The sequence below is a fragment of the Emiliania huxleyi genome, assembly GCF_000372725.1.
Source record: "Emiliania huxleyi CCMP1516 chromosome Unknown EMIHUscaffold_119, whole genome shotgun sequence".
In the NCBI taxonomy this organism is placed as follows: domain Eukaryota; phylum Haptophyta; order Isochrysidales; family Noelaerhabdaceae; genus Emiliania; species Emiliania huxleyi.
Window position 1 is genome coordinate 24,977 of NW_005201403.1, and position 23,284 is coordinate 48,260.

Consider the following 23,284-nt stretch of genomic DNA (forward strand, 5'->3'; position numbering starts at 1 on the left):
CACCTCCCTCCCACAGGCAAACCTTCGGCTCCCGCTCAGAGGCTCGCCGCGCCCGTGCGGCGCGCCGAGGCGGCGCCGAGGCCGGCGCCTTGCACCCGGCCCGCGGCCGGCACCGCCTCGCCCCACAACTGACCGCCCTGCGGCCCCTGGCAGGCGTACCACAGGCGTCGCTCAAAAAGCGACGCCGGGTGTGGGCTGCTCCCTTGACCCGTCACCCGCCGCGCCCTCGCCCGGCCGCCTCACCGCTCACGGAGCGTGCTCGCCGCCGCCGCCGCGCGTCCCGCGCCGCCACGCATGCCCTCCTTTGCCTGACGCGCGCTCTGTGCAGCGGCGCAGAGCGCGCGTCCCTGGCACAGACGGAGCAGCGGCCGCGCCAGCGGTCGCTGCTCCGCCCCCCCGTTGCGCGCGCCGCGCGCGCGCTGCCGCCGCCGCCGCCGCCGCCGCCCCCTCCTCGCCGTCTTCCCCACCCTACCCTCTGTTGCGCGCGCCGCGCAGCCGCGCTGCGCGCCCCCGCCCCCGCCCCCGCCCCCGCTCCCAAGCGCCCCTTCCCCGGTGGGTGTGCGTAGAAAGTAGAACCAATCGAGAGGTGGCAGAAGCCGCCGTGTGTGACACATATTGCGGCACGTGAGAGTGAGACAGAGCCCCGGCAGCGGCCAGCGCGCGCGCGCACGAGCGGCCAGCGCAACAGGCGTTTCAAACAGCAAACGGGACGGCCTGCGCAGCCTCTAACTATTTGGGAAATTTGCCCCGAAGGCAAGTGCGCCTGTTCACAGCTCACGAGTGAGTAAAAAATTTGGTTTAGGATCATCGCCTAAAGCTCCGCCCCAGACACTGCTCACTGGGCACGGGACTGGCGCGCACTGGCACGAACACAGCGCGATGAAAAGAAAGAAACTATATAAGCAGAGCAAAAACTAATAGGCGACCAAGACAGAGCGCCGAGAGAGCCATATAGACGTTCGAATAGAGAGTCAGGCAGAAGGTGGCCGCTGATGCATGCGCCAAAGCCGGCTCAGGGCTTGATCTCCGTGAATGTCGTTAAATACTTGCGCACCGCCACACCGTCGTCGCGCAGAAGGTACTGGAGAGCTGGGAGTCGCGGCACTAGACCGCGCCGCCAGCGAGGCGAGAGCGGCAGCAGCCGACATGTCCGAGTGGGACGCATGTACAAGAAGTCAGTTCATTTTCGTCCAAGGCCCCCCCTGGTGGGTGGGTGGGCGGGGCCTGTACTCGCCAGGGCGCGGCCGGAGAGCGAGTGGCGAGGGAAAAGAAATTTCACGGGATTGGGCGGGGAACAGTCCCGCCTATTGATTGACAACACTTTGTCCCTTTGTTTGAGAGAGACTTTGTCCTTCTTGTTTGACAACACGGAGCCACGGACGGCACGGGACTGAACAAAACAACCCCAAGAGAGGACTATCATCTATCTATCAATCTCAACAAACAAGATTAGATTTGTTTGGTATTGCTAAAAATCTCTCTCAATCTCAGTTAAGAGGTGCCCCTCACAGCAGTCGACAGGCGACAGCAGACAGGCATGAGGCTCGACACAGGCAGGTGTGGACTGGCGCGTGCTAGCACTAACACCTAACAGAGGCAACGCGCACTGGCACTACACAGGTACACCAATAGAGAAAAAGAACTAAAAAGAATTTAAACAAAACAACTCTCTCTCACAGCAGACAGGCTCGACACAGGTGTGAACTGGCGCGTGCTAGTTAACTAAAAAGAAAGGGGTGGACCACCCAAGACTGCTTTCAGACGCTTACGCCAATTTCCGCTCAAAAAGGGGAATTCGTGACCCCCAGAACTCGCGGACCCGCGGAGTCTGGAGCTTCAGCTGGCGAATCATGCCGCTCTCGGCACAGAAGCAGCGCGAGCGCCGCGCCGCGCAGCGCGCTGCCGAGGCTCAGGACGCGGCTCGCGGGCAGCGCAACCGCCCGGCGCCGAGCCGGTGCTAGGCCGCCTCCGCTGCGCCTGCTTCCTTGCGCGCCGCTGGACGTCGGCCGAGAAGACCGCTTCACTCTGGGGACCCGACTCCGCGAAGATCGCGCGCGCGTCGTGAGTGGCGGCGCGCGCGCGATCTCCGTTCCCGGGCACGCCGGTCGCAGTGGCATGGGCTCCCAGGCTCAAAAGCGCTCCCGTCAACAGCGAGCGAGCGCCGCCGCTGCTCCTCCTCCCGCCGCCGCTCACCGAGACTCGGTGCCGCCGTTCTCGCCGCCGCCGTCGCCGCCGCCGCCGCCGCCGCCGCCGCCTCGCGCCTCGCCTCCGTCACCGCCGCCCTCCATCTCGCAGCGGCGCGTCCCTCTGATATGGCGCGGGCGCCTCGCTCACCGGCGCCTCGCCGCCCCCCCCCCTTCTCGCGCCGCTCCGCTCGTGGCCGCCGCCTCCCCTGTCAATCCCGCCGCCTCCCCTGTCATCCCGCCGCCCGCACCACCGCCGCCACCGCCTCGCGCCTCGCCGCCGCCGCCACCGACCGCCCTCCCCTGCGCCGCCGCTGAGCGCGGTGCAGGGGGCGAGCCCCCGCTGCGCAGCCTCACCGCAGTGCACTGCGCTCTCCGCGCCCCTGACGATTAGTGAGGAGGTGGTGTTGCACAGCATGGAGCTCGGCGAGCGTTTAGCGAGCCCCTCAGCTAGAGTGAAATGCTCCCGCGCGAGTGATCTGTGATCTGTGAGGGTCCGCCCGCAGGCGCGTTTTGTGTGCGGGTATGTTTGGCCAGATCGGACGCGTGGAGGGAGTCTAGGATGGGGAGAGAGGGAGGGGTAGAGGATTGGTTGGTGAACAGCCTGTCTGTGTCTAGGTTAGAGAGCAAAAGGGATAGAGGGAAGAAGGGAGGGAGGGGCGTTTCGTTCTAAATTGATGAGAGGACTAGCACTTCACCGCCCGCACACTGCCGCCCATCCCTCCAAACGGGCTTCTTGGGTGGAAAGAGATGCCACCGGCGGCGTCCCTGGTTACTCAAAACGGTCTGGTTTTCGTAACGTCCTCCCGCCGCCACCATCGCGTCGCGCTCTCCTGCCCAGCCACCGTGGAGGGGGCGGTGCCGTGGTCGCCATGTGTGCCAGTCCTGCTGCGGCCAACGAGGCGCCGCTCGTCGAGGGGCAGCACGCCGTCCTCTCCGCGGCAATGACCAACGCGAGGCGAGCTCGGATGTGCGCCGAGGCGGACGCGATGCTGCTGGCCAACCGCCTGGCCCGGCTGGAGGCGGAGGAGCTGCGCGCGATCAAGCGCATCGAGGAGACGCACCGGAGGACGCAGGAGATTCTCGCGATCAAGGCGCGCCACCAGCAGTCCGACTATGAGAAGCAGCTCTCACGGCTTGGGCAGGATGAGGCGGTCGAGAGGCACAAGCACGCCCTCCTCGAGGCAAAGGAGCAGCAGCGGGCGGCGGTGGTCGCCGCGCGAGAGGCACAGACCGCAGCCAGATCGATCTCGGCGAGCGAGGCGAGACGTGCAAACGAAGCGAACGCGGTGGCCATCGCCCGCGCTCGCACAGCGGAGCGCGCCGCCGCCGCCGCCCGCCGCAACAGCGTCAAGGAGGAGAAGGAGGCGGCGCGGCGCCGGCGCGAGCAAGAGAAGCGGCTCCTCATTGCCGCGGCGCGCCAGCGCGCGTCGGAGCGGACGGAGCAGAATGAGCGGGCGGCGGCGCGGTACGAGCTCGAGGTGATGCGGCTGCGCAAGGAGGAAGCCGAGCTCATCGAGGCGCTCGGGGCCTCGAGCGCGAAAAGGGAGGGGTGTGGCGCGCAGGAGCGGAGAGAGAATATGCACCCCCCGAGCGGGCCGGAGAGTCTGAGTGCGAACGAGTGACAAGCGGGTGTGTGATAGGGGAGGGATGTGAAGGAGATGTATCTCGAGAGATATCTAGGACGCGACGGGGCAGCGACGGCAGGTGCTCAGTCCTCTCGAGCACACTTTACTGCACTAGTTAGGACAGCAATCTGCCGAAATGCGTTTTGAGATCGATCATTTTCCCGTCAGCAAACTCAGTCAGCAAAAAAAGTGGATAGCGCGAGACCGAGAAAAACAATCTCGAGAGAGGTCGTTGATATCCTTTGGCCGCGCGGTTGGGTAGGAGAAGGAGGGGGTTGGTTTCATTCCCCTCCGCAATGAGGCTAGGCCGTTCGCTCGGCGATGTATCGACCATCAGCTGAATTCTCGATCTGTTTCTGTACCGTCTCGCGTCTGTGTCGTGCGAGGAGTTTTGTTGTAAAATTCTGTACCGTCTTCTTCTTGTGGGCAGGAGCAGCATTGATTGGCCTGCCCCGTCGCATGTTGGTGGCGACACCTTTGGAGGACCCCTGCTTCGAGGGGAGAGAGACATGCCATATTCACGCTGATATCTGCTTCTACGAGTACGTTGGGAGGTACCGGGTAGGTAGGAGGACAGCAGGCTCGGACTTGACCGGGACCACCCCTTTCAGACAGTTGGCGGGAGGGTGTATATGCCCGGCGGCGGCTGGCCAATCGCGCCCGTTCTGCCAGCGCAGTTCGCCCCGCCATCCGAACGGAGACTCGGCGCTGCACTCATCTTCACGGGCCACCTCCGCGACACATGCGAGAGGGCGGGCGGCGTCACGGTGCTGCAAACACACCAGCAGCGCTGCCACGAGGCGTTCAACCGCTCCTGCGATGTCTTCATTCATACCTGGGATGCTCTCGATTGGATTGGACCCAAGGCAAAGGGGCGAAGGTACGACACCCTGCAAGGTCAGCTCTCCGCAACGAAATCTTGGCGCTGCGTGGCGCAGATTGCTGAGGCGTTGGCGCCAGTGAGCATAGCCGTCGGAACGCAGAACGACAGCGCGCTGACGTCAGACTCTCATTCGTGGACAAACTGGGAGGCGCTGGGGGGGACACGAATGAACTCGGCCAGCATTGCTTTCGGGGTCGAGCTCATGCAGCGCCATGCGCACCTGAAAGGAGGTCTCTACTCGGCGGCAGTGCGCCTCAGAGCAGATGTTGGGAGCTCACGCTTCGCATCACTTACAAAAAAGAGTGAGTACCGACGCAACATCATCAGCTCCACGGGATGGGGGCACGTTGCCGCACGTGCTCGCCGGCTGCTACCCTCCCGCGAAGTCAACCAGTGCGGCCACCCAAACTTCAAGCACCTCGACTGGTGCTTCTGGAGTGCGCCAGCCGCTGCCATGGTCGCTCTCGGCAGCGCGCTGCACGCTGCCTGGGCCGGCGGGGGCGGCGCCTTTGCCGAGCGCTGCCGCAACCGTATCCTCGCCTCAAAGGTGGCCGCGTTTTCGGAGAATACACTGCTGTGCGCGATGCGGGAAGCGAACGTGACGCTCTCTCGGATGTGGGATTTCCTTCCTGAAGGCCAGGCGTTGTGCAGTTGCAATGTGAATGCGCCTGTAGACTCCATGTGGCGGGCACAGCAGGGAGCCTTCAAGCATGTCGGCGGGATCGCGAGGTTCCTCTGCGCCGCGACGGGGAAGATGCCGTTGGTCAGCGCCCAGGCGCCACCAGCACCGTGCGGCACCCCGTGATGCGTGGACAGGCCGTGATACGCAGCAAATTTGCGGTGTTTTGCCGGACTTGTGCTCTCTCTTTGTTTCTTTCGGGTGCGGCCTGGCCGGGTGTCCCCGCCGCCTATCCGCCGACGCTGTTCAAATACAACGGAGTGAAAAAAGTACTAGCAGCTCCTTCCCGTATTAACTCCAGAGTGACTCGCAGCAGTAACAACAGAACAACAGTGGGGCTCCCCAGAGGTTGAGCGCAACCACGAAGCTGATGAAATCCTCCGCCGAGTTGATTGGGTGGAGCTCCTGCGCGAAGGCACTTGCGCCATCCTTGATGTGTTCGAGCTCGTGGAGACCGAGATCGTCGAGCCAGCTCGCCATCGGGGACCGAAAAAGCAGATCCCAGAATAACAGATCGCGTGACGCGCAATGTTCTTTCTCTCTGTGTGATTTCGTGCTCGATACCCCCGGGTACGGACGGGGGTACACCTGTTCATTGGCCGGAATGAGCTCATTAGGACGAAGCGGGAGATGTATTCACACCGCAGAAACCAGACCCACGGGCAGATCCCGCGGGAAATCGAGGCGGGTGTCCCAGAAAACAGATCCCAGAAAAAACAGAGCGCACCGCAGAAACCGACCGACCCCTGGGTTTTCGGCTATGCGAAACCGCAATGGGAAACCGGAGCAGAAACCCTATGGGAAACCGAGGTCTGGTATCTGCTTTGTGCACGAATGGTAATACCCGAAAATATACACCCGGAAACCCCCAGGATTTTGGGTTTTACCCGGATTTTTTGGCATTTTCTGCTTGCTGAGGCTACAACGTTAAGGATTTCAGCCAACAGCAACACTAGCGCAACTGTTTAGGCCCCAAAGTTAAAATGTTAAACAGCTCTAGCAGTGCACAGAGTCACCGACGAGTCGGTTTTCGCGTGACTCCTCGACCTCGTGTCCCGTACCGTCCTCACACATCCATAAACTCTTTGGCCTCACTGAAGCGATGCCTCAATCCTGAATCCTCATATTTTAGATTCGGATTTAGGTCGACGTCCTCCACACACGCAAGTGGGGGCCCGAAATGGGTAGCACATATCGCGGCGTTTCGTTGAACGCGTGTTCCTTTCATTTCTCTCATGCTACCCACGCAGTGACCGCGATCCTGTCCGCCTTGGTGGGCAGCACCTCGTGCACCATCGCGCCGCTCAGAAAGCAGAGCAGCCGCCCGCCGATCGGCGGGATGTCCATCGTGCTGCCGGCCGTGCCCCTCGCCCCCTCCGGCCTGGCCTTCAGCCCGGTCGCATTCTCGCAGTCGGCCCTGGTCAGCCGCAAGCAGCCCTCACTCGCCTCGACCCAGGTAGAGTTGCAGTACAGGATGCAGGTCACCTTGCGCTCGCGGCTCTCTGGCCGCGGGTCTGCGGTCGCGTCTGTGTGCCGCCGGTACCGCGCCTGCTTGCCCCCAGAAAAGTGGGCCAGCTGCACCTCCAGCCGGCTGCCGACGCCCTCCATGAGCTCGCCGAGGTCGACCGCCAGGGCGTCGAATCGCGGCAGGACGCGGTCCGCAAACACAGGCTCACACGCCGGCCGCTCGCCGGTCTTGAGCCACGTCGCGAGGTCGGTGCGAGCGTGGCGCGGCTCTGGCGCCCGCCACTCGACGCCGTCGCTGCCGCCCTCCGCCCAGCCGCACGCGGATGCCGCAGCGAGCCTCTCGACCTCTGCCACTGCCTCCGCATCCATCCAGTCGTCGACAACCGCCCAGCCGTGGCGAACGAGATGCGCCGCCGCCACACGACCGAGGCACGGCAGGTGAAGCTCGTGGATCCGCTCGAGGGCCACGCTGAAGAGGCGGGAGCAGGTCGCAAACGCGTCCACGCCTGCACGGCAAGTGCGTAGTAGGTGTTCTGAGAGATGCGAGTGGTGCGGCGGGAGGAGAGACGGGCCTTGGGCGGAGCAGAGAAGCCTTGCAGACTGCACGCCTATCCGAATGCGAAAGGCTGCCGCGTGTCTGTGAGGCGGCTGCTGCCCTCCCGACAAGTGTGATATGAGGCACCTTTGACGCCGCGCAGTAAAGAATAGAGGCTCGGTCCTCCATCCGCAGCAGGAGAGTCCGCGGAGAGAGCCTGCGGATGACGCGGCGTCGTAGAGGTCGGTCGCACTCATCTCGCCGTCAGTCGGCAACACCTCGATCTCGCAACGCAGCATCGAACGCGCAGCCTGCGCAGCAAGAGCTCAGGCAGCAGGGTCAGGGGCCGTGGAGATTTAGGTCGGAGAGGACGGAGGCGTGACCAGGAGAATCTCGTGTCTGCTGGTGTCTTCTTGGTTTAGCCCTTGTGCTTGTGAGAGAGGCTTGTATTTGAAGAATTCTTTGTCCGTCCTCTCTCAGTGTATGTGGCTTTTACCTACATTTAGGAGAATCTGCGTTTTTACCCCGATCTCTTTTTGAGATTTTCAATACCAAACAACTCTAACTAATTTTGTGAGAGAGAGATTTTTAGCAATACCAAACAACTCTAACACTCACACGTTGCTAATTTTGTTGCTTTTTGACCGCGCAAGACATAAGGGTGGCTCAGGGCTCTGCCCGCAAGGCGCCCGCGTCGCCGACGCGGTACCATTGACTAATCCCCGAATCACACCCACACGACCAAATAGAGAACAAATAGCGAAAATCTGAATACCGTGCAAAAATCACCCTCGGGTATGTTCGTAAGAGCTACATACACTGAGAGAGATGGCACTTGCAAATCAGGAAGCCCGTACGCGCGGGCGCTTGCTGCCATCGAGACTATCTGGAACTGGTTCGATTTGCAGAAGGAGTGGCGCGCCCTCGACGACTACACGGCAGCCAACTGGCAGCCCGGCGACACCAAAATACGTCTACGCGAGTCCATCCGCTACGTCTCAACTGCGCAGCCTTACGCGGGGCGGTGGCTCGACACAAAACTCGACGGCAGCAACGCCACATGCATTCCAGACGACATATTCATCGGCGAGCTTCAGCGCCGAAACGGCCTTCACCTCTCGCAGTGCCGCTCGACTGTCACGCGGGCACTCGAACTTGGGGACACAGTCGGTGGTGCAAAGGACTACCATGGCGACTGGTTCCTCAACAACGCCGCCCGGCGGCGCCCACACGACGGCGTACTTCGCGCCTGGTACGATTGTGTCCACGCCGTCTCCGTCTCCCGGCCCGTTATGGGAGATGCCGAAAAGCCAGAACTCACCAAACAGTTCAACGAGGGCTACAAGACCGACCTGGCTGAACCGGGCGAGGCTCCCGGGGGCAAAGACGAGATCAGTGAGGTCAAACTTTGGACCCCCCTCCGGGGTGGCTTGCCCGTTGGGGTCGGCCGCGCCGACACCGGAGGCAACCCCGGCTCCGTTGGAGACAAGTTCGCCTTCGGCAACACCGAAGAGCGCGCCCGCCTTGCAAACATGGGCTGCAAGCAACGCGGGTTCCGTGGTCAACGGGCGTTCGACCACACCACCGGCCAAGGCTACGTCAAGTCACAGCGTGGCCACTACCATGATGGGATCTTCACCAAACGCAACAAGTTCAACCTGCTTCTCCACGAGACATTCGGCGGCGGCTTCTCGCCGCCAGCAGTTGCGAAGATCAACCGCCTTGCGCGCAAGGCTCAACGCTCGGGCGTTGACCGCACCGCGTACCCTCCCCACTCCCGCCTCTCATTTGTGTCACACCACGCGGAACGCATCTCCATCGCTTCGGTGAAGGGGGTGAACCGTGCCATCCTCGATCGCCGTGCAAAGCTCGCTTCCGAGCTCTCACGCCGCGCGTAGGGCCCTTAGGGGCCTAGAGAACACAACCCCCTCTCTCTTTTCTCCCAGTAAGCTAAAAGTACGAGTACACTGAGAGAGAGAGATAAGCTAAAAGTCAGTACACTGAAAACCCACGGAATCTGGGACGAAGAACGGTGACAAGTTTGGCAAACGCTAAACATGGGCGACCCGGCGCTTCTATCGATTGGACGGACGAAATGATCGCGGAAAAGCGGGAGGACCGCATCGCGACATCGGGGGTTCACCATATATGCCGAGCCTGCTCGGCCCGCCATGCGCGCGCGCGCCTCGCCCGAGCGCAGCCACCTGCGGACCTGGCCAGACTGTTCCTGGCTCGTGCCCAGCCTCTCCTTCCGCTGCCGCCGGCCTCGCAGTCCCGCCTGCCATCACGCTGCAGAGCCTGCGTAGACGCCACAGACGCCAATTCTGCAGCCCACAGCCCTGGCAACTGAGGGCGAGGGCCAGCAGTATACGACGACGACGACATCTCACACCCCGCGCTGGCCAGCGCCATCAGCCCCTCACGGCCCGGCCCAACCTCCCTTCGCTAGCGCCATCGCCTCCAGCGCCTCCAATCAAGTCGCACCTCTCTTCTTCAGCCAATGCAGCGGCAGCACCACGTCAGAGGCCGGGCCGACTGGCGGACCTGCATGCCCAGCCATGCCCCCCACTCCCCACCCGCTTGGATCGATCAGCTGACAGCTCCACCAGCTCCCACCACCGCGTGTCGTGTCATGAAGCATGAGATAGACATAGAAAGCATGAACCATCGAAAGGGGTCTGATCTCCAAAAAGAGCTCTCGGCCTGCCCCGCGCGCCCGCGCCCCGCCCCTTTTGCGCAGCAACACCTTAAATTTCATGGCCCTCCAAATTCGGGTCGGAGCGTAGCGGAGTGGGCCCCGAGTTTGAAAAAGGCGACGGACGCTTGCGTCCTAGCCTCCAACAACGCCTCCCCGGCGCAGAGGGGCCCCGGAGGGATGCTCAACCGCTCCACGCCACGCCGCTTGCGGCGGTCCTATTCCCAGCTTGTAGGGCCTTGGAGCACTTGGAGTGCAGTCATTAACCTCACATCCAGGGCCGGGGAGCTGAGAAGCGCACTCAGCGGGCCGGATGATCCGTCTGGCGGGCTCTTTCATTTTTTGTCAAGGCCGATCACGGCCGCCGCCGCCGACCGCTGCCAACCGACCGCGCCGATGCTCGCCTTCAACGTCAAGACGACCGAGCCGGTTCCGGTCGAGGAGCGGCTTCGGAGGCACGTCGACACTAGCCGGTTCCCGTCGGGACACGCCTTCCTCAAGGACCTGCAGGGCTGGCGGGAGAAGATGCGGAGCCAGCGGTTCGGCACGAACGGCGCCGAGGCGGTTCGCGACGGCCAGCTCCGCTACTACGCGCTCGCGACGCACGCGGAGCACCACTTTCGCACCGTGGACCTGAAAAACGAGGCCAAGGTCGTCTTCCGCTGGTACGACACCTTCTCGACGAGGAGGTTCGTAGACCAGCCCGACTGGGCCTTTGAGCGCGCCAGCGTCCTCTTCAACGTGGCCGGCGCGCTCTCGTACCTCGCCACGTCGCAGGAGCGGGGCGTCCGTCCGCGGTCCGTCTGAGTGCGCGTGCGATCAGCGGTCTGAGTGTGCGCCCGTAGGAGCGGGGCGACCCCGAGCAGATTAAGCTGGCGTGCCGCTACTTCCAGGAGGCGTCCGGCGTGATCAACGAGCTGCGCAAGATCGCGTCGAGCGCCTCGTGGCTCAGCTTCACGCCGGACATGACCGACGATTTTCTCGAGGCGCTCAGCTGCATCATGCTCGCCCAGGCGCAAGACTGCTTCTACGAGATATGGCGCTCTCTCCTTACCCTAATCCTGACGCGAGCCCTAGCCCCTGCTCCAGGCGCAAAAGTGCTTCTACGAGAAGGCGGTTGCTGACGGCCGGTCGCACGCGATCGTCGCCAAGCTGGCGGCCGAGTGCGCCGCGCTCTACCAGGACGCGGGCCTCAAGCTCACGCACGCGGGCCGAGACCTGTCCATGACGTGTCCGAGACATGTCCAGGACGCGGGCCTCAAGCTCAAGGCGCCGCTGCTGCAGGAGGCGATCAGCTCCGAGTGGCTCGCCGTCGTCGACTGGAACCGCGCGCTCTTCGATGGCGTGCAAAACTACTACGCACAGCGTCTCTTCACACCTCTAGCTGTGAATAGGCGCGCTCTTCGATGGCGTGCAAAACTACTACGCCGCGACGGCCCGACGGACCTAAGGCGGGTGCGGCGGCCTGCGGGGCCCCTCCTCCTCCGACCCTGCGGCATCGACCGCCATAGGCGCTCGGGGAGGCGGGCGAGTACGGCGCTTGCGTGTCGCGGCTGACGCGCGCCGTCCAGCGCCGAAGAGAAGGAGAGGGGCGAGGAGAGGGGCATGTGACCCGGGGCTGTGTGTGAGGTAGGCATGCCGTGAACCGTACGGCCGAGGCGGTCAACATGTGCCAGCGCCACTCGGCCGCGCTGCAAAAGCAGTTTCGCGACGCGCACGCGCTGGCCAAGGACGCGCACGCCAAGGCGAAGAAGGACAACGACTCGATCTACTTTGACCGCGTGCCGCCGTATGCGACGCTGCCGAAGCTGCCGCGGCACGCGCTCGTCAAGCCGCTCCTTCTAGGAAACCTTCTAGGAGCCTTCTAGGAGCCTTCTAGGAGCCTTCTAGGCACGCGCTCGTCAAGCCGCTCCGCCCCGAGGGGCTCGACGTGCCTCCGCCCGAGGTGCACGGCCGAGAACTAGCCGAGATACAGCCTCCGCCCCGAGGGGCTCGACGTGCCTCCGCACGAGGCGCCGCCGAGGCGCCGCCCCTTCCGACTCTCAACCCTTCAGCTGAGGGACCCCCCACCCCCCCACCACCACCCCACCCAAAGGCGCCTCCGTCGCCCGAGAAGCCAGACATCATCGGCGCGGCGGCGGCCTTCGGCGCGGCGAGCTTGGACGGCACGCCTCCGCCGCCCAGCTTCGATGAGGCGAGCAGCGCGGGGGTGGAGGACCTCGTCGCGATGGGCTTCTCGAAGGAGGCTGCGAGCGCGGCGCTCGCCCTCTGCAAGGCGCACTGGCCCTTCACCTCTTCACCAGTGCTGACGGGTCCGTGGCCTCTGAATCAGGCGCTCGCCCAGTGCAAGGGGTCGGTGCAAGAGGCGGCGGCGCTCCTCGTCGACTCGTGAGGCGGCCTCCTCTACCCTCGCATTTCTGCGCCCCCTCGCGGAGCGCCGCCCAGGACCGCAGGCTGCAGGTCGTTGGGCGGCTTGCTCGTCGCTTCAGCAGTGGGTGCGGGAGGTGCTGGAGGTGCGGTATGCTGCCGCGCGCGGCGGCTTTGCTGCGGTACGTCGAGTGTGAGAGAGATCGGTGTTTGCGTTGAGTGTCGTGTCGCCGGGGCGGAGCGGTGTGGCCGTTTTCTCTCGTGTGTGTGCTGGGGGACTCGTGAACCGCTGGCGGCCGGGGGCGCGACTGCAGCGACCATTGAGTGTGCGTACACGTGCGCACAATCGGAGCTCGGAGCTCCTCCAGGGCGAGGCCGATTCCTTTACACACCAGGCGGCTTGCGGGAGGGGGGGATAACACAGATCTTACTTACCCCGCCCGCGCTTGGAACCGTTCGCTCGTGAGTCGTCCTGAGGCTTTCTCCGCACTGGTTAGACGGCAGAGCGCTGATGTTTTACCCTGGCGCAGCATCCCCCTGCGCCCTGGTTGCTGGTACACGCTTTCGTCATTCGTGTCGTCTTCGCGCGTGTGTCGCGTCTTTTCCGGGGGTGTCGTCTCTTCCGGGGGACCGTGGTCAGAGAAACAGACTGACGCACACGCTACAAGAAAGTAAAGATCACGTTTCGCTGGCCGCGCCCGCGTCCTCCTCCTCGCCGTCTCGTCTCGCGACGGCGGCCGCCACCGCTTTCTTGAGCAGGCCAAACCGGATGTCGATGAGCCGCATCTGCCCAGCAGCCTCGCCGACACCGCCCTTCTCGTAGGCGGCGATGAGGTCCCGCATCAGCGGCAGCATCGAGGCGCCCTCCGGCGTCAGCTCGACCCGCGTCTCTGCCGCCCTCGCCTCTGCCTCTGCAGCCGCCGCCGCCGCCGCGGGCAGGTCCGCCGAGCGAGCCGCCGCGTCCGCCTGAGCGAGCTCCTCGTCGCGGAGCGCCCGCTCCCTGTCCGCCTCGAGCCACTCGGCCTCGTCCTCGTCGTCGATCAGCATATACGTGTATGCCTCAGTGAAAACCAGCTGAGTGAGACTCCCAGAGCCGCAGGGCCTGGCTGGCAGAGAACCACGGTTTTTTTGTTTTTTGGAGCTAGACTTCGTTTGTTTTTTTGTTTTTTTTGAGAGCGCCTTCGTTGTTTTTTTCGGACCGCCCCTTTCCCTTCGCTTGGCAGGCCGCCGCCTGCACTCGGCTCAGCAGGCACGTGCTAGCACGTGCCTACCCCACCCCCCCCCCCCCCTCGATCCGGGATGTCTTCGGGCTCTGCGGAGTTTCTCCTCGGCTTCCTTCCGTTCGGCTCTACGTTCGGTACGTTCGGTGTGGCTCACCCTCCATGCCGTGAACAGGCGCTTTATCCACCCTATATTCTTCTCTCGCTCCTCCGCCCGTGCCTTGGTCTTGTCGTTGTTTCGCACCCATGTCTGTATGGCGATCGAGGCTGCCTTCCCCACTACCTGTAGTTCACTCGTCACCTCTCCTGCAAGCTCCCCTCTCTTTCTTTCGGGTATGGAGTCCGTGAGTGCGGGCAGCGTGCAGGCAATCACGGGCGCTATTTTGTCGTACTCCTCTTCGGCGAGCGCTCCAAATCTAGACCCCATTGCTTTTAAGGAGGCTGCCCTCGCGCGTCTCAGGAATGCGGCTGTGTCTTTTGAGTCAGGCGCCGCCCGTTCGACTCTTGCTGTCGCCCTCGCCGAGCCTCCGCCGCCTCCACCTCCGCCTTCAATCTCAATGTCCCACCCCCCTGCGCGCGGGCCTTCTAGGCCCGCGGGTAGACTCCCCCCATCCCCAGGGCCTCCAGGGCTCGCACCTCAACCTCTCATAGACCAGTGCAAAGCGCCATAGGACGTATTTTCTTCCCATAACAAGGTCTGTGAATAGGAGGTATGTATGTATGTAGAAAGATGAACAACAGTCAGGCTCGGACTGGACACCAAAGCGGTATGGGTGGACGCGGGACAGATGATGACGACACGCACGAGCAACACACAGACACAAACAAGCTCACAAGACACACAGCCAGCTGGCTGCCACACACCCTGAGTTGGCGTACACATAACTCAAGGCCGCGCCCCCCCCCTGTCGCCTCCCCCAGCCAACGTGCCGAAGGAACAAACAAGGGCACAACAACACAACAGACGACAGGGGCGAACGCGTGAGGGTAGGAGGTAATGAAAAAAAAGGCTGTGAAGGGTGGTGCACTCGAGTAGGCGCTGCGCGCGCTCATCTTGAACGGCATCTCGCCAAGCCGCATGGGCGTACTAGCATCCGACGTGGAGCGCGCCTGCCACACCCTCTGGAGCACGTCCGACGCGGCGCTCCGCCGCGAGGCCGACCGCTGGCTCACAGAGTGGCAGCAGTCGCAGGCTTCGTGGGAGGCGGCGCTCGCGCTTGCTCAGGCAACGCCGCCGCCGCCACTGCCACCGCACCACCCCACACGCGTTCACCACCGGGCACCGCCCCCCGCTGCAGGCTGGCACCGCGTCCGAGCTTCGCCTCTTCGGGGCCGCCGTCCTCTACAACAAGTGCCGTCGCGGGGGAGCGGCGGCGCTCTCGCCGGCAGCCGCGGCAGGCTTGCGGGCAGAGCTGCTGAGGCTGGCGGCGGCCGCAGGCTGCGACGTCCGCCTGCGCGCAAAGCTCTGCCGTGCCGTGGCCACGCTGGCCTCGGCGCCCAGCGGGCGGCCGGCCACCGAGCACGACACTCCCGCGCTGCTGCACGAGGCGCTCGTCGCCGGGCTGCCGGCGGCCAGCGCGCTGGAGCTGGTGGGCCTCGTTGCAGAGGAGGCGGCGGAGGGCGAGGTGAGGGAGGCCGAGGTGCAGGCGGTGCAGGCCCTGCTCCTGCGCTGCCTCGCCCACGCCTTCGAGCCGAGCCGCCCGCCACCCGCCGCTGTCCCCGCCAACGCCGCGCCTGCGCTCGCCTCGCCCGCCGCGCGCTCGGCGGCGCTGGGCGCGCTCTCGGCGTGGGCGTCCGTGCCGGCGGCGGAGGCGGTAACCGTGGCGATCCTCGCCGAGACGCCCGTGTTTGTCCCCCTCCTGAGGCTGCTCGCCTCCTCTGGCGGGGCCAGCCCCGGCGGCTCGAGCGGCGGCGCGGCTCACTCGAGCGAGGCGCTCGCTGCGGCGGAGCTGCTCGAGGCGGCGGTCGAGGCGGAGCCTCGCGACGGGTGCGGAGGGTACATGTACCTGTCGGCGGTCGAGCTGTGCCCCCTGGCGGCGGCGCTGCACGCGGCGCTCCAGCCGACGTGGCGGCGGGTCGACGCGGCCGCGGCAGCGGCGGGCCGGCAGGAGGCCGAGGCGGACGGCGAGGACGACGAGGATGACGAGGGCGACAGCGAGGGCGCGCTGGCGCAGATGTCGCTGCTGCGGACTGTGGCCATGCTCCTGCGCGACGGAGCAGCGACCCTCCTCGGCCCCGCCCCCACCGCCGCCGCCGCCGCCGCCGCTGCGTCCAGCGACGAGGCCCTCGCCTCGCTTCTCGACAGCGTGCGGCGCGGCGGCGCGGCGCTGCAGGGACGCGACGACGGCGTGTCGGCCCTCGCCGGCGTCTGGCACATCGGCCGCGCGTTGCTCTCGCGCCTCGTCGCGTGCCTCTCGCACGGTGGCCGTGCCGCAACCGAGGCTCTCCTCGCCACCGAGCCCTTCGGCCCCCCTCTCGCCGCCGCCGCCGCCGCGTGGCCCGCCGAAGCGGCGTCGCTGCGGCACGCTCTCGCCGCAGCCGCTTGTGCGCGCGCCACGTTGCCCCCCGCGAGGAGCGAGGACGGCGTCCTGCTGGTCCGCGGCGTGGGCCCGACGACGCAGCTCCGCGCCTTGCTCGCGCCCGCCCTCTGCGCCGCCGCGGAGCTCGACTCCGCCACGGTGCCTGCGCAAGCCCTCGTGGCGCTTCGCGGCGCGGCGGACGCCGTCGCTGGCGGCGATCATCGGGCCAGAAGCTCGTGGCGGGCGGCCGAAGTGGCGTTGTGGGCCGCCGCAGTGACGGCGCACTTGGTGCCACCGCCCATGCCTCCGATCGTCGGCGCAGAGCGGAGCGCAGAGCCAACCTCCGCCGAGGCGGCCGTGGCGGAGCTGCTCGAGGCTGCCCTCGGCGCGCCGTTCGAGGCTCTGCTCGCGTGCACTCGCGACACGACCTCCTCGCGCGCCGCACCGCCGGGCGCAGGCGCGTGGGCGGGCGCCGTTGGAGCGGAGGCGCTCCTCCTCGCGGCGCGCTGCCGGCTGCTCGGCGAGCACAGCGGATGGCTCAACTCGAGGCCCGGTGCCGTTCGCCCTGTCGTCGCCGCTCTGGCACACGCCACGCGCCACGCGTCGGACTTTGCTGTCGAGGCTGCCGCAGAGGCGTTGCACGCAGTTGCAATCGGGGCCGCCGCCACCATCGCCGCGGACGGCCATGCGCTCGAGGGCATCCTCGCAGCGGCGCAGCGGCCCGCGATGTGCGACGGCGCCGCGGCTGGCGCGAGCGGGATGACGCCCGAGTTGAGGCTGCGGCTGCTGCAAGCTGCCGCGCTCGTCGTCGCCGCGGCGCCGCCGCCGCAGCCACTCGTCGCGCTGCTGTCGCCGGTGGCGAATCAGCTGTCGCTGCTCGTCAACGCACTCGAGAGGGGAGCTGCAGACCGCTGGACGCTCGTCGAGACGTGTGCGGTTCTCGCTGCTGCGCTGCGGCCGCTCGGGCCCCATCAGCTGGCGGGTCAGTTCAGCGAGCTGGGAGGCATCGGCGAGGCCTTTCTGCAGCAGTTGTGGCCGCTCTGGGGCCGCGCGTTCCGGCTCGCGTGGCGGTCGGCACTTTCCACAGTCGATGCCGAAGGCGACGGAGAGCCCGATCCGGCCGTCGACGCGACATGCTCGCTCGCGACCGCGTGCGTGTGGAGCGCCGAGCGTGGGTCCTTCCGACCGCTGGTGGAGGCGACCACCGCGGCCGTCGTCGAGGCGATGCGTGCCGCCGCCGCTGCCGAAATCGACGCTCGGACTTCTTGCGCGGTGTTGCTGCCATGCACGTCGCTCGTCGCTTCCACCCTCGCGGCAGCCGCTTCAGACGACCCGGCGGCAGCTGTCGTCTTCGCGGGAGTGATTGATGAGGCGGTGGCCACGTCGCACCGTTTGCTCTGTGAAGTAGAGCGCGCGCCGCTTTGCGAGGCCGTCATGTCCCTCGCGGCGCGTGCAGTCCACCTACAGCCTCTCGCGGTGCCGCACGCTCGCTCCTTGGGCGAGCTCCTCGCTGTTGCCTGCCACTTGCTCTCGTCGGCCGAGCCGGGGGAGGCCACGGCCGTCGCGTCCGTCGCGCTGGTGCTCTCCATGGCACGCGGATGCAGCGGTGCGGACGAGGCCGCGGCCGCAAGGACTTTGAGCGCCCTCCTATGCGGGGACGCGGCGCGCCTCATGCACGCGCTGCTCCTGGCCGCAGCTCGGGGCGCGCCGCGGCACGCTTTGCCCAGGATCGGCGAGGCTTTCGCTCTCTGCCTCGAGCTGCCGGGGTGGGCACAGGCCGACGCGATCGCCACTTGGGCCGCAAGCACGAATGCTGCCCACGCGCTCCCGGCTCGCGATGCTCTAGTCGCCGTTCTGTGCACAAATGGCGCGCCAAGCATGGCAAGGCGAGGGCTCGTGGTCGAGGCCGTGGTGGATTACGGCCATGCTTGCCGCAGAGATCTGTTCCCGTATGGCCAGTACTAGCACTTGCACACACCAACGTGCACGTGAACCTAATAAAGCAAAAGGCACGGACGGATTCCCACATTATGCTCGTCAGATTTTTTTCCAGCGCTAATTCTAGTTTCTATACGCTAATTTGTAACATTTTAGTGGTGAGATGTTTCTTCGTCCGCCGGACGACCACTCACTTCGTGTGACGAGTGAGAGAGCGTCCGTGTCTTCGCGCACGTTTTCTCGGCAAGCAGCAATCCAGTAGACAGGAGATCGTCGATTCGTTCAGTTGCAGGTGCTCCAGCCTGCTTCCACCCAGTCGGCGCACCGGGACGCGCTCGATGAGCGCTGAATGACTGAAAATGACTGCTGCGGTGCCGACGTGACGATGGGAGCCCCGATGGAGAAGGTTACTTTTTACATTATTTTACCCCACGCGCGCGCCCGGCGGCGGCGCTCAACGTTAATATGTGCACGTGGGGGGTCGTGGGGGGTGCGCCCGCACGCCGCTGACCTGTGTGATGTGCGTGTGTCTGCCCGTGAGCTGCTTCATGACATCCCTCGAACGCGCGCTCATGAGCTTGTTTGTGTCTCTCCTACGTCCTAGCCAAGCTGCTGATCTTCTACACGGATTGCGGGCTCGTCGACCGCGCCTCGGCGTGACCCGCTATTTCATAACTCGCCGACTCGAGGCGTCCGTCCGTCGCCTCTCGACGAGATAGGTGACCCGCCGGACGGACGCCCGGTCATGCCGCGCCTGCTTCCAGCCTAGTGCACATGCCCTGCAGCTGGACCCTGGTCGGCACGTCGGTCTGCATCATCGCGCCCTTGAGCATCTGCACCGCGTCGGCCTTATTAGAGTGGCGTGAGTATGCGGGCGTCTTCGGGAGCTTGCGCTATGTACAGTCGGATCGCGCTGGTTGGTAGGAAAATGTGAACGTGCTGGGGGGGGGGGGGGGTGAGTTTCGGTACCCTAGACATGCGCAACGGCTTGATGGACGTGCTGGTCCGCAGCTTCCTCGCAACCCAGAGAGACACACGGACTGCTCTTCACGTGTGGACGAGGCGAAATTGAGCTCTCGAAACGTAACGCCTCCGGTCGGCTAAAGCGTCGCGATGAGCGATACGGCGACTTCATGGCCAGCGTGAAGAGATCGCCCGGTGCTGCTGACAAAAAAAGTAATATATCTTTACTTCCAACACCCGGACGTTCCCAGGGTGATGGAAGGTTCGACGCACCCCCGGACTGGGCAGAGAAATCCCAGGAATCCCGGTGCTGCTGACATAGCGCGCATGCACATTCTGCGCGCCGAGGGTGGCATCTACGTCGACGCAAATTCCATGTTTCTCGACGATCTAGGACCCGACTGTGCCACAGCACCCTTGCTTACCGCTGGTCGTCGCAGAGCTACAGCAATACCGCGGTGATAAAACGGGACACTGGGTGAAGTCATCAGGTTGGCGCGCCGGGGTCGGAGCGCCCAGGACGCAGGAGTGTGTCAAACCAAGCGTATATCCCTGCGCGCTCGAAGATTTTCCGCGGCGTGAAGCGCCGGCGGAACATCGCGCGCCGCCTCGCGGCCAGAGCGTGACGAGACACGTTGCTCAGGTCGGCGAGCCGGGTAAAGGCGGGCACCACGTCAGCTTCATCGACGAAATCGACGAGCCCGTGGAATTCGGACTCGTCCTCGGGGTGGCAGCGGACGGAGATGATGAGCGCGCCCGCGTCGAGCAGCTTGGCGGCGCGAAACGTGACCGGGGCCGCACCGTACTCGGGCGCGTGCTTGTGCATGTTGAGAAAGATGGAGCTGGGCGGCACGCTCTCGCGACTCTTATCGGGCCCAGCCCACCCGTCGGTGATCAGCCGCGCAAACTGCGTGTCGTCGAAGGCGTAGTAGACGAGCTGCGCACGCTCACCGAGGGCACGCGTGATGTTGCTCCACAGCGCGCGTCGCGACGGGTACCATTTGGTCTGCCCAAAGAAAGTCAGCCGGGGCCGCTCGGCCGTGTGGACGGCCTGTGGCCGCGCAGCTTCGTCGGGTAACGCGCCGAGAGGCACGTAGCGAAACGTGCGGCGCGTGCGCTTGCCAACCGCGGCGCGGAGGTTGCGCAGGTTGCCTGGCGAATAGTCCCAGACATCGTGCGAGCCCTGGGCCACGCCGGCGACCCAGCACTTGTCCATGTTGCGGCGCGCCAGCTTGCACGCAGTGGCCGCTTCCAAGGGCTCGGTCTGGTATTGCACGATGCGCACGTTCGGAGCACGGAGCTGCTGCACCAGCCTGCGGTTCTCATCGTAGCTACGCAGGAACCCGTAGTAGATGATGACGTGTTGCGAGAAGCGTCGCGCAGCGCGGAGCGCGTCATGGACGCGCTGGTGGCTCGCATTTGCGGAGGTGCCCACCTGCCACAGCACCGTCACCTCGACCTTGGCGCGCGTATACGCCCGTATGCCGCTCCAGCGTGAGCATCGGCTGCTGGTGGATGTATCGCCCTGCGTGGGCCTTGCCGCCGCCAAGCAGGCTGGCCAGCACCACGTGCAGGCTACGATCTTGTGTCTTGTCGTCCATGTGACTCACGTCAGGCGGAGCTGCCGAGGCAGCAGGCGCGGGCGCCGTCGAGAGCAGGGCCACCTCGCACAGCACTCACGCCCTAAACAAGAACGGCGCGAAACGTGCGTCCCACTTGGTAAAATTTCGCTCCCGCTGATTGAGAGAGTCGGGTTGCCCAAAATGAACTGTATCGTCGTCGTCGTCTCTAGCCAGTCACTCCAAACTCTCAGAGGTGGGCTAAAGAGGATCCGGAGCGCGGAAGAACTCTGGGGCTCTCTCCGAAGGGAGCGTAGCGTACGCGGAGGGAGCTCAGAGTTACTTCTTATCTCTCCAGTTCCTTACGCGATATGGCTTCGCGCTAGCTTGCTGTATCAGCTTGTAATCTGTGCGACCACTGTCTATACTCAACACGTGAAAAAGCTGGGGGAACAACAGCGACCAGGATGACACTCCACATCGCATCATCTTCACCGGCGAAGGGGCCAGGCTTACGTGTCCACAGAGTGACCCAAAGACCCGCACAATGACATGTGTGACCTCACAGGCAGCGCGGGCATCTGACGCAAGTCTAACGAGGGCGGCAAGGAGCCTCGGCCAGTGGTGCAGGGGTGCAAAGTGTGTTGCTGGCGAGAGTCGTCCGACTAAGTCTTACGCGACGAGGCTGCTGTCGGTCGTCGGAGGATGGCTAGCGGGCACCTCTCCAGCAGCCTTCGCCTTGCTCTCGCTCAGCAGCGCCCCCACGCCATCGATGAAGTCTTGTCCGCGGGCGGCCAACGGCTCGCTATCCACCGGCTCGAATACGTCGAAGTCGATCCTCTCTTCGTCCGAAGAGCTGCCATCGTCCGCAGACTCGTCCTCCATCGCCGCCTTGACCGTCGCTATCGCCTCCCTCACTGCGGCAGCCTTGTCCTCTGCCGCCTGCGCCTTTGCCTCCGCCAGCGCAGCCGCCACCTCTTCTGCGACGGAGGCGCTCCGGCGCTCCTCAGCCTCCGCTTGCGCCGCCTCAAGCCGCACATTTATCTCCGCCCTGGCGGCGGCCGTTAGCTCGGACACCGCTGCCTGCACCGCCGCGGCCTTGTCGTCCTCCGCCTTTGCCCGCTCGGCCTCCGCTGCCTCGCGCTTCGCCTCCTCGATCGCGGCTGCCGCCTTCCTCCGCTCCTCCTCCGCAGCCGCAGCGGCCGCCGCCTCGGCCGCGGCTCTCGCAGCCGCCTCGGATTTTCTCTCCGATTTCCTCTGCTCTGCGGATAGCCTCTCGGCTATGGCTGCCTCCATCTTCCGCCGCTCCTCCTCGCGCGCGGCGGCGACGAGCTGCTCGCTCGAGCTGGTGCGGTCCTCGCCCCGCAGACTCAACCTCTTCCCCTGCTCTATCGCATCGTTCACCGCCCTGGCCTTCTCCTGCTTGGCCTCGGCGAGCGCCGCCCACACCGCCTTGGCCTGCTCCTGCTTGGCCTTCTCGCGCTCGTCGGCGATCGCTTTTGCCTGCAAGGCCAGAGCCTCGCGGCGCGCCTCCGTCAGAATCGCTGTCTTTTCCTCCTCAAGCGACTTGTTTGTGCTCGCCCTGGTCGCCGCAGAGACCGCGAGCGACACCGCCCGGGCCTGCCTCGCCTCGGCCTCGGCGAGTGCCTCCATGACGGAGGTTGTCGATTTGGCCTCCGCCGCCCGCGCCTCCGCTCGCAGCCGCTCCTTCTCCGCCTCGGCATCCGCGATTGCCTGTTTGACCGCCGCATCCTTGGACGACCTGGCCTCTGTCAGGTCCTTGTGCAGCGACCGCTGCTGGGCCTCGGCCTCGACACGGGCGCTCTTGATGGCTTCGGAGACGGATTTGGCCTGCTGCGCCTTGCTGCCGGCGAGCGCATCCGAGATCGCCCGGCGCTTCTCGCCCTCGGCCTGCTCAAGCGCTGCTGCGACTGCCTGCTCCGTCTGGCGCGAGGAGGCCTCCTCCCATTTCCGCCTCGCCTGCTCCAGCCGCCCGTCGCTGTTGCAGGTCACGATGCTGAGCCAGATCTTCTGCAGCCCGCTGTCGCGCCAAAACCTCTCCACCCGCATCAGCGGCGAGGGCCTTTCCGCAAGCAAGCGGTCGGCCTGAGAAAGCCGCCAATCCCCGGCGGGGGGCACGCTGGCCGACTCCTCGAGGCGCTCCTTGGCCTTGGCGACGATCTCCTTTGCTCGCGCCATGAAGTTCTCCTTGAAGTCCGTCATCTGGATCATGGCGCTCGCCTTGAGGTCCGTCATGGCTTGCGGGGCGGCGCCGCGCGAAGACACGAAGGCCCGAAGGGAGAGGAGAGGACGGACGAGTCGCACTAATCAGCGAGAGATGTGACTACGATCTGACGGCGGACGGACGTGCGAAGCCGCTGCCTTTTTATTCCGAGCAAGAGGAGGACAGACAACGAGAGAACAGCTGTTTGGGGGGTAGGGTAGGGGTAGGGTCCCGGGTTTGGGGTAGGATTCCTAGGGGGTAGGGGGTAGGGGGGTTGGCCACCACTGGGGACGTCCGTTACATGCTCATTTGAGGAGGTAGGGGGGTAGGGGGTCGGGGGGCATGGCCTCCCTACCCCCTAAACAACAAAACCACTTCGCTTGTTGTAAGTGCCAGGCGCAGCGGCGGCGGCGCGGCGGCGGCG

The 23,284-nt window shown here is 65.1% G+C and overlaps 5 protein-coding genes across 5 annotated transcripts; 3 read left to right on the forward strand and 2 right to left on the reverse strand.

Annotated features, from left to right (window-relative positions):
• Positions 1–3,055: 3,055 nt before the first annotated feature.
• EMIHUDRAFT_109408 (hypothetical protein) lies at positions 3,056–3,808 on the forward strand (the record flags this gene model as incomplete). The annotated part of the gene is made up of 1 exon (XM_005790665.1): positions 3,056–3,808. One exon carries the CDS (start codon positions 3,056–3,058, stop codon positions 3,806–3,808), a length of 753 nt encoding a protein of 250 aa, XP_005790722.1.
• A 2,700-nt stretch (positions 3,809–6,508) lies between these two features.
• EMIHUDRAFT_361787 (hypothetical protein) lies at positions 6,509–7,798 on the reverse strand. Its single transcript, XM_005790666.1, has 2 exons — positions 7,523–7,798; positions 6,509–7,448 (listed from the first exon to the last, which is right to left on the reverse strand). Exon 2 carries the CDS (start codon positions 7,207–7,209, stop codon positions 6,607–6,609), a length of 603 nt encoding a protein of 200 aa, XP_005790723.1. The 5' UTR covers positions 7,210–7,448; positions 7,523–7,798; the 3' UTR covers positions 6,509–6,606.
• Positions 7,799–10,466: 2,668 nt separating this feature from the next.
• VPS31B (vacuolar protein sorting protein 31B) lies at positions 10,467–12,462 on the forward strand (the record flags this gene model as incomplete). Its single annotated transcript, XM_005790763.1, has 8 exons — positions 10,467–10,856; positions 10,916–11,083; positions 11,160–11,252; positions 11,319–11,436; positions 11,465–11,505; positions 11,582–11,628; positions 11,704–11,896; positions 12,166–12,462. 8 exons carry the CDS (start codon positions 10,467–10,469, stop codon positions 12,460–12,462), a joined length of 1,347 nt encoding a protein of 448 aa, XP_005790820.1.
• Positions 12,463–14,735: 2,273 nt separating this feature from the next.
• EMIHUDRAFT_224666 (hypothetical protein) lies at positions 14,736–18,141 on the forward strand (the record flags this gene model as incomplete). The annotated part of the gene is made up of 6 exons (XM_005790667.1): positions 14,736–14,924; positions 14,956–15,672; positions 15,991–16,064; positions 16,230–16,586; positions 16,725–16,946; positions 17,073–18,141. The coding sequence occupies 6 exons, from the start codon at positions 14,736–14,738 to the stop codon at positions 18,139–18,141; spliced, it is 2,628 nt and encodes an 875-aa protein (XP_005790724.1).
• Positions 18,142–19,564: 1,423 nt separating this feature from the next.
• Positions 19,565–22,892, reverse strand: EMIHUDRAFT_109411 (hypothetical protein; the record flags this gene model as incomplete). The annotated part of the gene is made up of 2 exons (XM_005790668.1): positions 19,565–20,512; positions 21,357–22,892. The coding sequence occupies 2 exons, from the start codon at positions 22,890–22,892 to the stop codon at positions 19,565–19,567; spliced, it is 2,484 nt and encodes an 827-aa protein (XP_005790725.1).
• Between the last annotated feature and the right edge of the window lie 392 nt (positions 22,893–23,284).

Coding starts and splice junctions, on each gene's coding strand:
- EMIHUDRAFT_361787 (XM_005790666.1), bottom strand. CDS start 7,209: ATGGATGCGGAGGCAGTGGCAGAGGTCGAGAGGCTCGCTGCGGCATCC.